This window comes from Ictalurus furcatus, chromosome 24, assembly GCF_023375685.1.
Source record: "Ictalurus furcatus strain D&B chromosome 24, Billie_1.0, whole genome shotgun sequence".
In the NCBI taxonomy this organism is placed as follows: Eukaryota; Metazoa; Chordata; class Actinopteri; order Siluriformes; family Ictaluridae; genus Ictalurus; species Ictalurus furcatus.
In genome coordinates, this window is record NC_071278.1 from 7995286 (window position 1) to 8011512 (window position 16227).

The 16227-nt window shown below is 36.9% G+C and overlaps 1 protein-coding gene across 1 annotated transcript in view; it reads right to left on the bottom strand.

Moving 5' to 3' along the window:
- The window catches only part of csmd3b (CUB and Sushi multiple domains 3b), a 321277-nt gene that overhangs the window by 231512 nt on the left and 73538 nt on the right, over positions 1-16227 (bottom strand). The window contains exons 5-6 of the mRNA XM_053613516.1: positions 11001-11136; positions 934-1055 (exon numbers count right to left, since the gene is read on the bottom strand). Coding sequence (XP_053469491.1) covers positions 934-1055; positions 11001-11136 — 258 coding nt within the window. The remainder of the gene's footprint in view (positions 1-933; positions 1056-11000; positions 11137-16227) is intronic.

The window sequence follows — 16227 nt, forward strand, 5'->3', positions numbered from 1 at the left end:
GCAAATGAGAAATCAACTCAATAACAATATTTATTATCCTTGTTTCAGTCTCTTGATTATGAAATAGGATTATGAAATGACATATTTGCTTTTTTCTCAGTGGTTTATGGTAAAAGCCTTTTTGATTTTCACAACTCACATCTAAATTCATTAAAAACTACTACTACTACAAAGTATTCCAAAAAGTTTAAACTGTTGGGTGACAACAACAAAAACAATAACAATAGCAAAAGACAAAACTGTAACAAGTAACTTAGTTTGAGTTTATTTAGAGCTGGGAAATATGGCAATATAATATCCATATTATGATGTGAAATATTGTCACAATATATGTTCCTGACATATCATGATTATTGTCAGTATGTTATCATAATGAAAACCTCTGATTCAAAGCAACAAATAAGCTGTAAACAGATAAACTGTAAATTTTAACTCAGTCATTAAAATTTAAAAAAGTCTGAATGATTTCCCTTTTGTCAGTGTCAACTTATTTCTGTAGAAGATACAGAAAAATCGCAATAATTCAAATTTGTAATGCAACACTACTGCTTGGATGGCAGTTTGTTGCTTTGTTTGTAACCTTTATATCATAATCATAATTTATATCATCGCCAAAATGTATTCAATAATCATGATATATATCACCCAAACCTATATTTATTCTTCCTCCAAATATAATCTTCTCTACAGTTCTTTCAAAATTTACTTACACCATCAATGGAGAAGACAAATGCAGAGAAACTCCCAACTTTTCTACATGATCAACTACTCGTGAACTGGGAAACTATTTACTAAACGCATATGAATATTTGAACCCATGGTGATGGCTGTATCACCTAGTATTAAAACCTAGGTTAGGGGATAACTTCAAGTAAATACAAATAGTCAGGAACCGACCATAGATGTGCTTTCAGAAAGGACGTAAGGCATTACCTTGTTTGGGTTACTGGCTGTAATGATCCACACACACTGGGAGTTGCTCTCATATTGAATAGGAAAATTTGGAGAAGTAAACGTTCCTGAAGGACCTTGAAGATTTGATCCACATGTCTTTACTGTAAATAAAAAAGCAGAGGAGATGGTTAATAAGAATTTGTTACGAGGACAATGATCATTTTTTAATCTTGACTTTTTTGATAACTACCGCTGAAATGTGTTGAATATTAACTTCACAAATCACAAGGCATTATTGTGATTATACAGGGTTTTCTTAACTATTTATGATATTTAGCAAGATTTAAACAGCAAATATTGCAATATCACCCAGTCTTTTATGATTTCCTATATTTGTGAGATTCACAATCCAAACCCAAAGATTAACTTCATGGCAGCAGCATGAGTTACTTTAAATCGGTTTTTAGTCAAGCACACTTGGGTACAATTCATCATCTTAATAGACAAATGCCAATTATAATTTGTTAAACAGGCTCACTCCAGTCTCTTTCTCCCAGAACCAGTGACAGTGACATCAAAAAATGCTCTGAAAAGGATCGTTTATTCATCCCGTTATTTGGCCCTTTGTGCTTTTTGGCACATTTATCATTGCCAATGCCAAAGTGACAGGGATTTGATGAAAGACAAGAAGGCATTATCTCCCATGGCAGCAGGTTTTGCTATCAGCTTCTGACATCTTGATTGCTCTTTAAAATAAATAACTCATTATCTCAGCCAAGTATAGGGGAACTGGAGGGCCCCTTCAATCCAAAAACACTCTTTTTTTTATCTGAAAGTCATTCGCTTGTCAAGGCTCCTCATCAGAACAGTATCCTCAGACAAGCCCTTCTCCAGTGTAACATTGATGTGAAGACTCGAATCAATGTCTCAATATCAACTCCTTTTGAGATGAATCCCGAGTGGAGAATTGAGAGGATAGAGTGGAAAGATGTGAATATTAAGTACAATATTGCAGTTGGTGCCTACTCTACAGTTTCTTGTTTTAAAACAGAGTATGCAAATATAAAGCTTACCAAGTTATTATATATTAATACTGATTTAACACAACAGTGATGTCGAATTCTTGGATCAGAAAGCATGGCTTAATGTTTTATAACAGCATGGCTCTGAAAGTAGTTCCAGGTGTAAAATAAATGTTAGGTTTTTATTAATGGACTTATTCTAATATGTTCTTGTTTCTATAGTAACATCTCATTCACAATGACCTGTATATAGAAAACTCCACATAATCTAAGCCTACTAAACAAATTTAAAAGCTTGTTGTTTTTAACAACAATAAGAAAACAAGTACACAGCAAAATCACCAGTGTTGATTTAACACCCACAGTGTTGAATTTACACCCTACAGTGTTATATAAGTCCATTGGACTCAAATAAACACTCTGGGTGTTAATTCAACACTAGGGATTTTACTGTGTATAATGATTGATGTGGTGAAGTTTGAGCTTGTACTTTCGGGCAGCATAAGAAGCTGAGTTTATCTGTATTTAACTTCAAGAGACAGAAAAAGTGAAGCAGGTAAGGGAAAGACTGTTTATAGCTACTATAATGTATGTGATAACAGGAACTATTTTGATCCATAAATGTGGTTACGTGTTCATAGTTAAGATATTTGCCTCGCACCTCCAGGGTTGGGGGTTTGAAGGTTCAAGGTTCTGCATGCATGTTCTCCCCGTGCATTGGTGGTTCCTCTGGGTACTCTGGTTTCCTCCCCAGTCTAAAGACATTTATTATTAACTGATTGGAATTTCCAAATTGTACATGGTGTGTGAATGGTTGTGCAATTGTGCTCTGCAATGGACTGGCACCCGTCCAGGGTATTCCCCGCCTTGTGCCCTGAGTTCCCTGGGATAGGATTCCGGATAAGTGGTATGGAAAATGGAATTGCTGACAAATCTCCGTGGTATAGGCGGAATAAAACACTACTGTTATAGGAAAATAAATCACTTCTGGGAACAGAACTTCTATAACAGCTTCTTAACAGCATGGCCAACTTCTCAACTTCTATAACAGCATGGCCCATAATGTGTTATTCCTTATAACTAATTTTTATATATATATATATATATATATATATATATATATATGTATGTATGGCATGGCAAATGAAAATGGGCTCCCAATAGCTTAATACATAAAAAAAAAAAAAAAAACAAGGGAGAATGAACTGATGATGAACTCATAATGCCCTTGGGCACTCCTGAAAATATAGATCTAGGCAATTTTCTGCATCATTTCAATCTTCCTAATTAGTTTGTGCAGTCTGTGCAATAGCTGCAGGAACAGACACACCCGAGTGACATAAAGGGAGTGATTTAAAGGTCAGGGGACCACCAAATCACTGTGCTGAATAATTTTTGTGCATGTATATATAAGAAAAAGAGAGCTGTATGGGGTCTGGAACCATACACATACACACTTCCCACTCTCACACAGTAAGATAGACCATGTTGTAGTGCACAGTGGTAGTGAAAGAATGGGATTTTCCTTCTCATTAGCAGGTGGCCATATTCTTGGTGCATAAGGACCCCTAATAGAGAAGACAGCTGTCCTTACAGCCTGCAGGTTGCAAAAGTGATCAGGCAGATAAAGGCCCACTTTAAGAAACATGGGATGCAGCATGTGCAAGCTGTCAATTCATTTTAAAGGATGGAGAAGTGGCATGTGGCAAAATACTGGTAGTATCCAAAATGGAATTTGGTGGTATTCAAATCTCACTGACAAATCAGAACGGAGTTTTAACGGGCTTATAATCAAGATGGTTAGCTTGCTAGAATATACACAGTGGTATGTTGCTCTATGAAAATTTGCAGTATAGCTGTTTTTGGGTCTTGGTGTGACGCAATCAATCAGATTTACACTAGATCTTATAAGAAAGACATTATCAGCAGAAAATGTGTGAGTACTGTATATTCAACCATGGGCTATTAAAGCAACTCTGCTTGTGAACAGACAACTGTACATACATAGACCAGTTCTTTATTTGATTTTAGTTTTTACAATGAGTAACTATCGTGCTGAATATGCTAAAATGAGAACAAGACAACACAAAACCCCTAACATTTCAGTGTATTCCGATATTTCAAGTGGACAAGGATAAAAAATAATTGCCACAGACATTAGACTACGGTTTGCTGCCATTGTACTTCCTTCAGGTATTAGAGAAATCAACTAATAACTGCTCATAGTTTATAACTCTAATCACTATTTCTGCTACTGTTTAGTCTATCTGTTCTAGTGTGACTTTTTGCACATTTACTTTTTTTTCTTAAATTATCCATGCATGAGTTGTCTCATTGTCTTGTTTTTGCTTAAACTTTGTTAAGTATATTGTTTATTGTTGATTTTTGAGCTGTACCAAACCCAATTACCACTAACACCATTGCATGGCAATTAAAAATAATTTTTAAAATCTTGATACTGTACTTGGGGGTACAGTAACTTAGTGGTTAGCACATTTGCCTCACACCTCCAGGGTTGGAGTTTGATTCTTGCTTCTGCCCTGTGTGCATGGAGTTCACATGTTCTCCCATTCTTCAGGGGTTTCCTCTGGGTACTCCGGTTTCCTCCCTCAGTCCAAAGAAATGCATTGTAAGCTGATTGGCATTTCCAAATTGTCAATAGTGTGTGTGTGATTGTGTAGTGACCCTGTGTAGGATAAGCGGTATAGAAATGGATGGATGGATTCTGTGCTTCTATAGCAGCATTTGCTACTCTGCTGCAATGTCCTTCCAAAAACTAGAATAAGCCTCATACAGGAATCTTTGGCAAAAGTACACCTAGTATTACTAGGTGTTACTATGTGTGTCCTAGTATTACTATGTGGACTTCCACTTACTGCATCCTGCATTTTCTCCATTGCAAGGTTTTCCATTCCAAAATACCACTTTATTCCAAACCTGTTTGTCTTGTTAGTTTGTCTTGTCTTGCCCTGTTTGTCCTTTATTGAGGTTCTAAAATCAACTCACATAATAAACTGTCCTTCAAGATTAATTCTTGGCCACACATCTGTTGATACTTTTTCTTGTTGTTTGTCCGGTCTTGATCTATTAACTTAAACTTGTAACACTAAAGAAATGCTCACCGGCAGTCTATAAACACTTCAACAGAGGCTGCTCGCGCTTTCTACTGTACATGTCATCATTTCTCAGCCTGCTTTAGTTAAAGCAGTGACAAGAACTTATGGATGAGCAGGAGTTTGTAGCTGCTTCAAGATGCTGCTTCTGTATTTTCTGTGATATACAGTATATCTGCGAATGCTAGTGACATCTCTGACAGATCAATTAGAGCCTGCTAAATGAATGGCTTTAGCTGGGCACAGCTTGCTCATAGCCAAGCAGCCAAACAGAAATTATCTCTAAAAAGACAGGAGGGGGAGCAAACAGTTGATTACTTACACAACAACCTGCTGTCACTTTCTATCCTACCATCCGAAAACAAGGACCTTGGCTCAGCAAGAACAGGTACAATTATAAAAATAATAGAAATGTAAAAGTGAAAAAAAAACAAAACAAAACAAAAAAGATATGAACATATGACAATCACTTGAGTGTCCCCATGTTCTTGTCTCTATTTTAATATTTTCCAATCTTTTGGACAGGCAAGTGTTAAGGCAAGACACTGCAGGTAGAAACATTTGGTCGTCAGCCGTTTTTTCAGATTTTCGGATAAACTGCATCTATAACAAAATTTTTTAACTTCTATATTTAGACCTACATTCATAAAAATGTGTGTTTATTCCTATCTGTAAGTCGAAAGCTGTTACAGAGGGATGTTGATTATTGTTTGATTTACATTAGATTTTATTCAGATAATCATGCAAAATATTTTATAACAGTATTGATTAAACAATACAATAAAGCAGTGATATTCAAACTAATTTTATGTAGAATTTTTTTCCTCTTGTGAGTCTTCATAGTGAAATAAATATTTTAATTTTAACATCATCAAAAGACTAGATTTTTGGTTTTATTAAGCATGAAAATGTATACATACTTAATGAAATGAAGCCTTGGATGCAGAAATAAATGTAATCTTTTTAATGGTCTAACACACAAAAAGACTTGTAAGAATATCAGCAATTAACTAACACAAATTGACTGATATTTATCATTTTAAAAACATTACCATATTCACCAGTGGACCGCAGAGGAATGCTTAAAATTGGACATCTATATAAATATTTAATGAATATGATATCATGTATACTATTTTGGAAATTATACTCATTGTTTTAAGTTTCCTAACATTGAAACTGACCTCAGGGAGGACAATGAGCCAACTAAACAAACAGAAAAAAAAGAAAAAAAAGAAAGAAAAGAAAAACAGAAGAAATAATGTCATACTATAATTCCCCCATAACTACACTACTTTGCTAAAAACAGCTAAACTCACTTATTCTATACAGCAGAAGCATTCTTGGTCAGTGTAACTATATATGTAATGTACTGTAAGTGTAAGCTACAGCACACTATAAATCCTCAGTGATCACTATTAAAAATGTGAGACTTATAATTGTTTACGTATATTAAAATATGTATTTTACTTGCCTTATATGAGTGATAACACTCCAATCTTCTAGAAAACATATTACATATTTCATATTTCCCACTGGCCCAAAACCAAACCAGCTGGACCCAATCAAAACAGAAGTGTGTTTGCACGTTAATTTGTTTTCTCTCTGCTGCTGTTTATGGTCCTCCATCACTTTGATCACTGTGCTAGGAGGAAAGCATTCAATCAGCATCTCTGAAGATTCCAAGAAATCACCATATGCATAAACACAACATGAGTGATGAACCCAAAACCACATCAGTTACCTCAAAGACTTTCAGAAAAAGCAAATATTTGTCATTACATTAGGCTGATGAAAATGCAAAAAAATTGTTGCACCATCTGTCTTAGGTTGGCTTTTTTTTAATGTGGCCATATGCCAAATTGCCTGGTGTGTCTAAATGCTATCGATATGAACACAAGGACATCAGCCCACTACAGTAATTTAACTATTACCTTCAGTGGATAGGTATTTTCAATTCAATTCAATTCAATTTGATTTGTATAGCGCTTTTAACAATGGACACTGTCTCAAAGCAGCTTTACAGAAACATAAAAACACAGGATAGAGATGTTAAGTTTGTGAATTTATCCCTATTGAGCGAGCCGGTGGCAACGGTGGTGAGGAAAAACTCCCTAAGATGCTATGAGGAAGAAACCTTGAGAGGAACCAGACTCAGAAGGGAACCCGTAACATCTGGGTAACAACGGATAGTGTGAAAGTAAAAGAAAGTTCATGATGGTTTTTATATGAAGTCTGTTTGTTGAACTAGTCCACTGTTCACTAAAGGAGACCTGAGTGCAAAACTGCATGTGGTAAGTGCAGTCCCAAGACCATAGCAGCAACCATAGTTCCAGCAACCACAGCGAGAATGTCCATGTATCCAAAACCATTTCATGGTACTTAAAGCGGTAGCATCCTAAGCAATCTCCAGGCTGTAGCCTCTAGGTATCAGTTTCACTATGAGGTCGGCCTAAAGCTTTGACATTAATTCATTTCACAGCCCTGGCCCTGACAGTAATGCTCACGTAATCTTAAATGACCTTTCTACACTGCAAAACCGTTGACAAAAAACCTGTGTATGTAATGCACTTAATAACTGAATTTGATTTATTCATCCTCAGTAACTGCTTTATTTTGGTTGGGTTGTGGTGGATCCAGAGCTTAGTGAACACACCCTGGCTTGGATGCTAGTCCAGGTCATTTGCACACTTATTGATTCAAAAAGTTTGTGGATACCTGAGCATTCACACTCATATGTGCTTGTTAAACATTGCATTCCAGATTTAGTCCCCCATTTGCTGCTATAATAACTCTTCTGGGAAGGCTTTCCACTAGGATTTGAATTGTGGCTATGGGGATTTATGCTCATTCAGCTACAACAGCATTAGAGAGGTTAGGAATTGATGTTGGGCAACAAGGCCTGGGGCACAACTAGTGTTCCAGTTCATTCTAAAAGTGTCCAGTGGGATTGAGGTCAGGGCTCTGTGCAGACCACCCAGGTTCTTCCATACCAATATTTCCAAACCATGTCTTTGTGGTACTTTGCTTTATGCAAAGGGGCATTATCATGCTGGATATCATGGATATATCATGCATATCATTATCATGCATGTTTTGCCCCCCCCCCCCCAATGAGGGGGAATTGTAGTGCTACAGCATGCAAAGACATTCTATTCAATTGTGTGCTTCCACATTTGTGGGAATAGTTTGGCGAAGGCCCACATATGGATGTGAAGGTCAGGTGTCTTCATACTTTTGGCCATACAGTATAGTGTAACTGGGGGCAATTTATCAAAGCCAATCCACCAATCCACAATTACATTAGCATGTAACACGAGCTAAGGATCCATACCAGAGACCCTACAGCTGTGAGGTGGCAACACTAGCGATTGCACTCACCAAGCCACCATCATACAGTTTGCTCAGTATAATTAAATATGAACTGGTCATGAAAAAAACAAAACAAATAAACAAACAAATATCATACTGGCAATGTCCTATTTTTCAAGCATGGTTAAAGACATTGTCTGAAAAACAGATATCAAGTTATAGACAAGAACATCAAGAGTTATGAATATCTGCACCAGACCAGCATGAGCCACAGACTGGACAAGAGACTCCATTAATTTTTTTCACAATGTAATCAATTCAAGGTAAGACCCTTGACTTATTGGTTTATGCTTTACCAATGAGGTTTAAAAAATGTTTTGCGATATCCTAGCATGCTCGTCAAGGACAATAATTATGCCTTGAAGTTGTCCCTGTCACTCAACTGCATGTTAAGTCATAATTAAGCATAATTAGAGTTTCTGCCTGGAATACAGCAACCGTGCAATGTATATTTGTTTGTCCTTAACAACATACTGTCACTATAATGCCATCAGGCATTAGGTAGCAGCATTGATGAAATCACCAATGGTAAAGACATTTTGGCTCTAAATTTTTAATGGTTGCCACAGCAACTGTGCTCTTTCAGATAAGGAAAAGGGAACCGCTCTCATTTGATGAATGTTCTTGTTGCAAGAAAGAGAAGCATAGTGTTTATGTTCTTTTATGTTGGCAGAACATCAATTAAAGCTCACGTCTTTCCCCTTGCTGGAATGCTGGTATATTACTAAATAGAAAGTACCAATGGAGATATTTCCTTGATTAACAGAGATAAGTAAAACTATTGAAAGCTAAATTATTAAAAATTCTGTGCAAAGTTTATTGCATCTTTGTCTTTGTTTACTGCAGCATTATAATTTCCCTTCACTGGAACTAAGAGGCCCAAACCTGTTCCAGCATGACCATGCCCATATGCATAAAGTGAAGTCCATGAACACATGGTTTGCAAAGGGTGGAGTAGAAGAACTCGACTGGCCTACACAGAGCCCTGACATCAATCCCACTGAATACCTTTGGGATAAACTGGAATGCAGACAGCACCTAGGCCTCCTCCCCCAACATCTTTGCCTGAACTCACTAATGCTCTTCTGGCTAAATGGTTAAATCCTCACAGCCATGTTCCAAAATCTAGTGGAAAGTCTTTCCAGAAGATTAAAGGTTATTATAACAGTAAAGGGGTGGGGGACTAAATCTGGAATGGGATGATCAACAAGCACATGTGGGTGTGAGGGTCAGATGTCCACAAACTTTTGCCCATATAGTGTACATTATAGATATATAGATTCAGTAAAAAGAAACAAAAGAGACAATCGTATGCGTTCACCATGCTTGCACTGGAATCAGCATTTTCAGTGGCTGCCTTTAACAGGATTACTAGTGTAATGTGGAACAAATGGACACTATCGGGAAACACCATAGATGCCAGGTCAGTTAACCCTATCCTGTGTGCTGCATGTTTTGCCAGTACTACACTCCTGGGGGAAAAATGGGCCAAGCACAAAATGGCAAAATATTAAGTTTTGAATGGTCTTACAACAAATCATTGGTCAGGAAATTAGCAAGAATTAAACAAACAGATAAAGTAAATTAGTATAGGATAGCTTTTCCGTTTGATTTCTTTAAACGATTAAGCATTGTGGGTAAACTTTGTGGATAACTTTTTATCCATCCATTCATCAATCCATCTATCTTTTCATTTTGTATTCCCAGACATGTTAGTTTGAATTTTACAACAAACATTTTAATCATTATCATGATTTTACCTGTGCGTACAAGAAGACTATATAAGTGATTTATAGGCAGCAATAGTGTTATGTCCACATATTCTGATTTGCCCATGCTCTCTCCATTTACACACTTTCTTGAAAAAGCACATTCATATATTTCACAGGGAGCATTTGTAAACAACTGCAGCTGTTTTCATTCATACACACACTATGATGGGAAAGATTAGTGACACCTGAATGGAGTGCACAGTAGGGGAGTAAAGATTCACATTATTATACTGGTGCTCCAAGCTGAACATTTAGGAAACAGCCACACAGGTTCAAACAGCATGAGTAAGGCAAACAGGAGGAAACTGAGGCTGAATTGATTCCTGGAAAATTCAATATGGTATAAAGGAAGCCTGTCCTTCTGCCCCTTGAAGCAAAACTCTTCCTTCACCATTTGCTGAATGCAGAATGTCAAAAGTCGAGTGATGAAGAACTAATGGCCTTTTTGATAGAATCATTTAAAGTTGACTGATTTTTACTATCTGCTGAGAAACATACATTAGAACAAATGAGATTCCAAATAGGATGTTATCATGATCATCAAAATGTGAAAGAGCCTATTGTAATGCAGACTCTTTTTCCCTCTCCATTATTCTCTCCCCTATAACTTGGTTACAATGTTATGCAATGAGAACTTATGCCTACAAGTTCTCATTGCATTTCATACACCTTGCATCATATCTCACCACGTTATATTCCATAGAAACAGGGATAAATCTTAATGTATCATATCACAATGCTGGCTGATAAATGTCTTTGACTGATTCACTGGAATCAGGAAGTATTTGGTGTTGGAGGTTTGGTGAGTAGAAGAAAAACAGGCTCACCTCTGCATACAGGTCTGTGGTCGCTCCAGGCGGCAAACACTTCGGCTACTCTCTGACATGTGATGCTCTTAGAGCCCTGTAACACGTAGTCTTCATCACAGGTAAACTGGGCTGTGGCACCAATGCTTAGGAGAACACACAAATACACACAGATTCAATCACACATTTTTAAATTACAGCACACACATATATATACACAAACCAGAAAATGTTACTCAAATAAAATTCTGAAGAAGTAAAAGTAAAGAAAAAAAGAAGAGTCAAACCTACACTGATATGTGGCTAAGGCAAGCACTTACGTACTACGTAACAGAAAAAATTGTGTTATTACGTAACACAACAAATACGTACTACAGAAATATACACTATATGGCCAAATGTTTGTGGACACCTGAACATAACAACCATATGTGGTTCTTGCCACTAATTTAGAAGCACACAACTGTATAGGATGTCTTCCATGAAGCCATGAAGACATGGTTTGCCAAGGTTGGAGAGTAAGAACTTGAGTAGCCTGACCAGAGCCCTGACCTCAAGACCACTGAACACCTTTGGGATGAATTGGAGTGCTGTCTGTGCACCAAGCCTCCTCACCCAATATCAGTGCCTGATCTCACTAATGCTCTTGTGGCTGAAATAAATCCACACAGCCACACTCAAAAATCTACTGGAAAGCCTTCCCAGAAGAGTGGCGTGTGTTATAACAGCAAAGGGGGACTAAATTTGGAATGGGATGTTCAAAAAGCACATGTGGGTGTGATGCGCAGGTGTCCACAAACTTGTGGTCATATAATGTTTTTAGTAAGAAAATTAAGGCTTTGGAACAAATGGAAAACACAAAGTTCTTTGTCAGCTCTGAAGACTTATGAAGTGCTTATATGACATTCATAACCATTTCATTCCTATGATTGGATTCTTAAAGCTTCATTTGTGCAGTCTGTGGAATCTTTCCAAAGCCAGACTGTGATAAAAAGGACTGCATCAACATGTGCATATGTTATAACTCAGATGCAGTCTACTGATGATTATAGTGAAAATAGGAAGTCATGTTTCCACAGGTGACTGTTTTCTAAAACATCGCTCAGGCTGCATCGGTGTGCTAAATATAATTAGACAGCCTTAATTCATTACAGCTCTTATTTCCATATGCATATTGTCAAACTCTTTGTCACAGCTTTATTAGTATGGCATTGGAATGCATGTTATTAGCAGAAGAGTGTGATTTATATTCACTAAGTGGTTGGACACGAGTTGTTGAAGTAATCAGATGATAGCAATATTAATGACAGGTGTCTGTCGGGAAGCGCAACATCAATAAAGCAACTGTGCTTTTGTTCTCTTCACTCAGGCAGTGCCCTTCAACACTTGCACTTCATGCTAGTCAGCATGATAAAGTAGCAGGGAACTATAGACAAGCAGAAACTGAGTAAACAAACTGCTCGGCTAAGTAAGCTGCTGTACAAAGAAATAAAGTGGTGCAACATTATGAAATCAGCGATACTGTTTGTTATATCTGTCAATAAAGTATAGCACATTATTTGTGTACAGATGTCTGACTGCCAGATGCTAAACCCTGCCTCAAATAAAAGCAAAACACCAATACCAAGCTCTACTTAATAATATGATTGCTCCACTCTTGACAATGATAACATTTTGTAGAAAGTGTAATGAAATTCTGAACGGCAGACAATATTTTCTATCAAAGGATATTAGTTTGGGATTAAACCAGCAGAGACGTTAGCCATTGTCACGTATACAAGCACAATACAGTGAAATTCTTTTTTGTTTGTTTTTTTCTGTTGCATATCCCAGTTCCCAGGGTTCAAAGCATACAGTACCATGAAATGGTGCCACTGGAGAAGAGCGGGTATAAGGGCAGTTGTAGCTTGGAGGTTATGCAGCTAGAACTCACAGCCTTCTGATACCAACCCTGATCACTCCCTTCCACTAACTGAACATTCTAACAGAGAACGTTATTAAAAAGTTCAGTGAGTATTAAACAGATTCTAAGAAGGTAAAGGCTCTGGGCTACTGATCAGAAGGATGTGAATTGAAGCCTTAACCCTCTCTGCTCCAAGAGCTGGGGCTTGAAACGGCAACCTCCTGAGAAGGACCCCCCAGAGCCTTAACCACTGAGCCACTACTGCACATTATAACAGAGAATGTTATTTGAATGTTCAGTGAGTATTCATCAGGTTGTAGTTAGACTGTAACATTCCAACATCCCCCCCCCCCCCCCACCGTGTTCTCTGAATGTTGCTCGTGGAAAATTCCCATTTGTGTTAATTGTTGCTAGAAATAAATGTTACTGTAAGTAAAATATCCTCAAAGAATTTAACAGATGTGTTTTTGGAACAATAAAATGGTACCATGCTAGAACTGTAAAGTTCAGAAAATGTTCTGCTAACTTAAAACTAATAGCTGGGAAAATGGCTACTGTCAAAGAGACCAGTGTATCTTAACAACTATCTTGAATATGTAAAATGAAGTAAAATATAAGTAAAATAAAGCTAACATTCATGAAAATTTCAATAAGAAGACACATTCTCCACAAAACAAAACCTGAATTGCTTTTTAAAAACGTAATTCTAAAAGATTAACCTTTTAGATTCACTATTCAAACAGCATTTTTGCTCTAAATGGTTATGCCTTTGTTGACTATCGACTATGTGTTTGTCCTTTACACACTATAGAATATATGTGTGACTGAGGCACCAGGTGTAGTGCTCAGTAAGTCTGACTCAGTGAAGACTTATTAGCGGCTGGAGAAAGGATACCAAGTATCCAGAGATGATTACCTAAAGTCATTGCCAATGCGCTTGCCGTTTTCAGGCTCCCCCGGGTCTGGACAGGAGTTAGAGGCCTGTTTGATTCCACCCTCATTCACTGCAAAGTCAGAACAAAGCAAACCATTACACCAACTGACAAACAGGGGTGAAGAAACAGTAATAGCACTACTAAATGACAATGAGAGTAGCAAGACTTCAAGCACACTCACATATAGACACACATAAAATGTTTTGGCTTCATTCCATGCTGATGTGTGCTGACAGAAAAGTAGGCAATAAAGCTCAAGACTTTATCATGGCAAGGCATCTTAAATATTTCACTGGACCTGATCCAAACTGTTATGCATTTCTTGCTCGTCTTTAATTACAGGAGATAAATATGTGTGCAAAATTAACAAAAGTCAAAAAAAAAAAAATGAAATACAAATGCTTAAAAAAAAAAAGAAAAAAGTTCAAGGACAAGGGAAAGGAAAACCATTTTGAAAACTTGTTGACAAGAAACTAACCTGGTGAAGCTGAAATGCTAAAACTTGAGCATTACTTTGTATAAAAGTGTATGATCTAATCCAATAAAAAAAAAAAATGTGGAAAAATGAAAAGAATGGTAGGCTTGTGCCATGCTGAAAGAATAGAGGGTGGAAAGTCATCAGCTTGATGACTTTCCATCTGAATCTGAGAATGGTGAGTCACTTCCCATTTTCCCACTGAGTGAACTTCACTCCAAATGCATGTTATTACCAGACACACACACACATACACACTGCCTCTGGCCATACAACACCAGGTGCACCAATCACACACACGCTACTAGTCATTCAACATTTCTCATAAAATAATTCATGTGAATTATATGTGACAACTGACACTATTTACAAATATACAGTATATAGATGTACATACACACTGTAAAAAAAAAAATGCTCTAAATTTTACAGTAATTTACTGGCCACAGGAGTGTTTAAATTCACATTGATATTACACTATATGCCTACATCACCTCCCTCTTTTGTGTGTGTGTGTGCAAATTCAAACTGCAGATGTAACTCCTATCTTAATTTAGTAAGTACATCGTGTTTACAGCATTTTATCTCAAAGGAAGTCCCACATGAGTCAACAATAAATTGTCTTGCCTGTTACCTAGCAACCAATGATGTCCCTCTGGGGGGAACTGAGTAAATTCAACGGTTTCTCAGGAACATAAGTTGTGTTTTTATTCATTTATTTATCATTATTTTTTGTATTAACTTTTAAATTAGGGAAAAATAGAGGCTGGTGATGGAATGACTGTTTATAGCTGCTATATGGAGATATGGTGACTACTACATCATCAACATATTTGGTGACATAGATGGGAAGCATCCTCATATGTTCATATGTCATTCTGAAGTGGCAGTTTTTCCATTAACACATTTTAGTCAGTTCTTTCTGACTGGGAGAGTCAATTCCATTCTTGAGAACAAGAATCTAGCTTGTGCTTTTTTCCCCGATATGTACTTCATTCCCATTTCCAATTGTACTATCAGCAGAATGAGTGAGCTTTGATAGAGCGCTGTCAGGTATAAAAGTGATGCAGATATACAAATATTTCAACACAACTTTTAAAGTTCTTTTGACTAAAGACAGCCACAGTAATGAAACCACTAATGGGCTGGATAACTTTTAAATGTGTGAAATTTAATATACATTTAGCTAATTAAAAAGTTGACTCTTTACTATTGGGTGTACCTGCAGGTGGTGATAACAGTCTAATTTATTTGGTGAGATGGCCAGAAAAAATGCACAATGTGCCCAACATATCTCAGGGAAAGTCATGGTTCTAAGGCCTGTCTCAAGAATTCTATGTCAACTAAACAGGTCCTGGTCTGCTAAATTACATTGGATAGTGATCCAGTTTTTCAGCCTTTTCCCTCATCCATATTTCAGCATGATGCATTTGCATTTAATTTGGCGGTGATGAAAACAGACCTCATATAAACCTGCACAGTATCTCAGTACAGGAAATTTAAGGCCATAAAATTGTCTGACCTTAAGCCCATTAATCATGTATATTGTTCACTGCTGAAACTGATCTGGAAAAAGCACCTGAAACAAATTCTATCTCAAAATGGCTACGTGATTAGAAATTTGGGACTTTTTCCTGTTTTCAGTTGGAAATTACTTTCAAGTATAATGTTTTGGTAGTTATTATTTTGAAATTGCATATGGCAATAAAGTATTTACTCATTTTTAACACTGACCTCCATTCTACTCCCACTATATTTCAGGATTGGACACAAGGTATGTATATTTTCTCCTCACATTGTGACTTGTTTACAGCTGGGATATTAAGTATGTAATGGAAAAAAAGTAAGAAAACCTTAGATCTGACAGAACTATATGTGAACAGGAAACAATTACATACAATGAATGCAAACTTGTTTTGGCAGCATATATAGCAC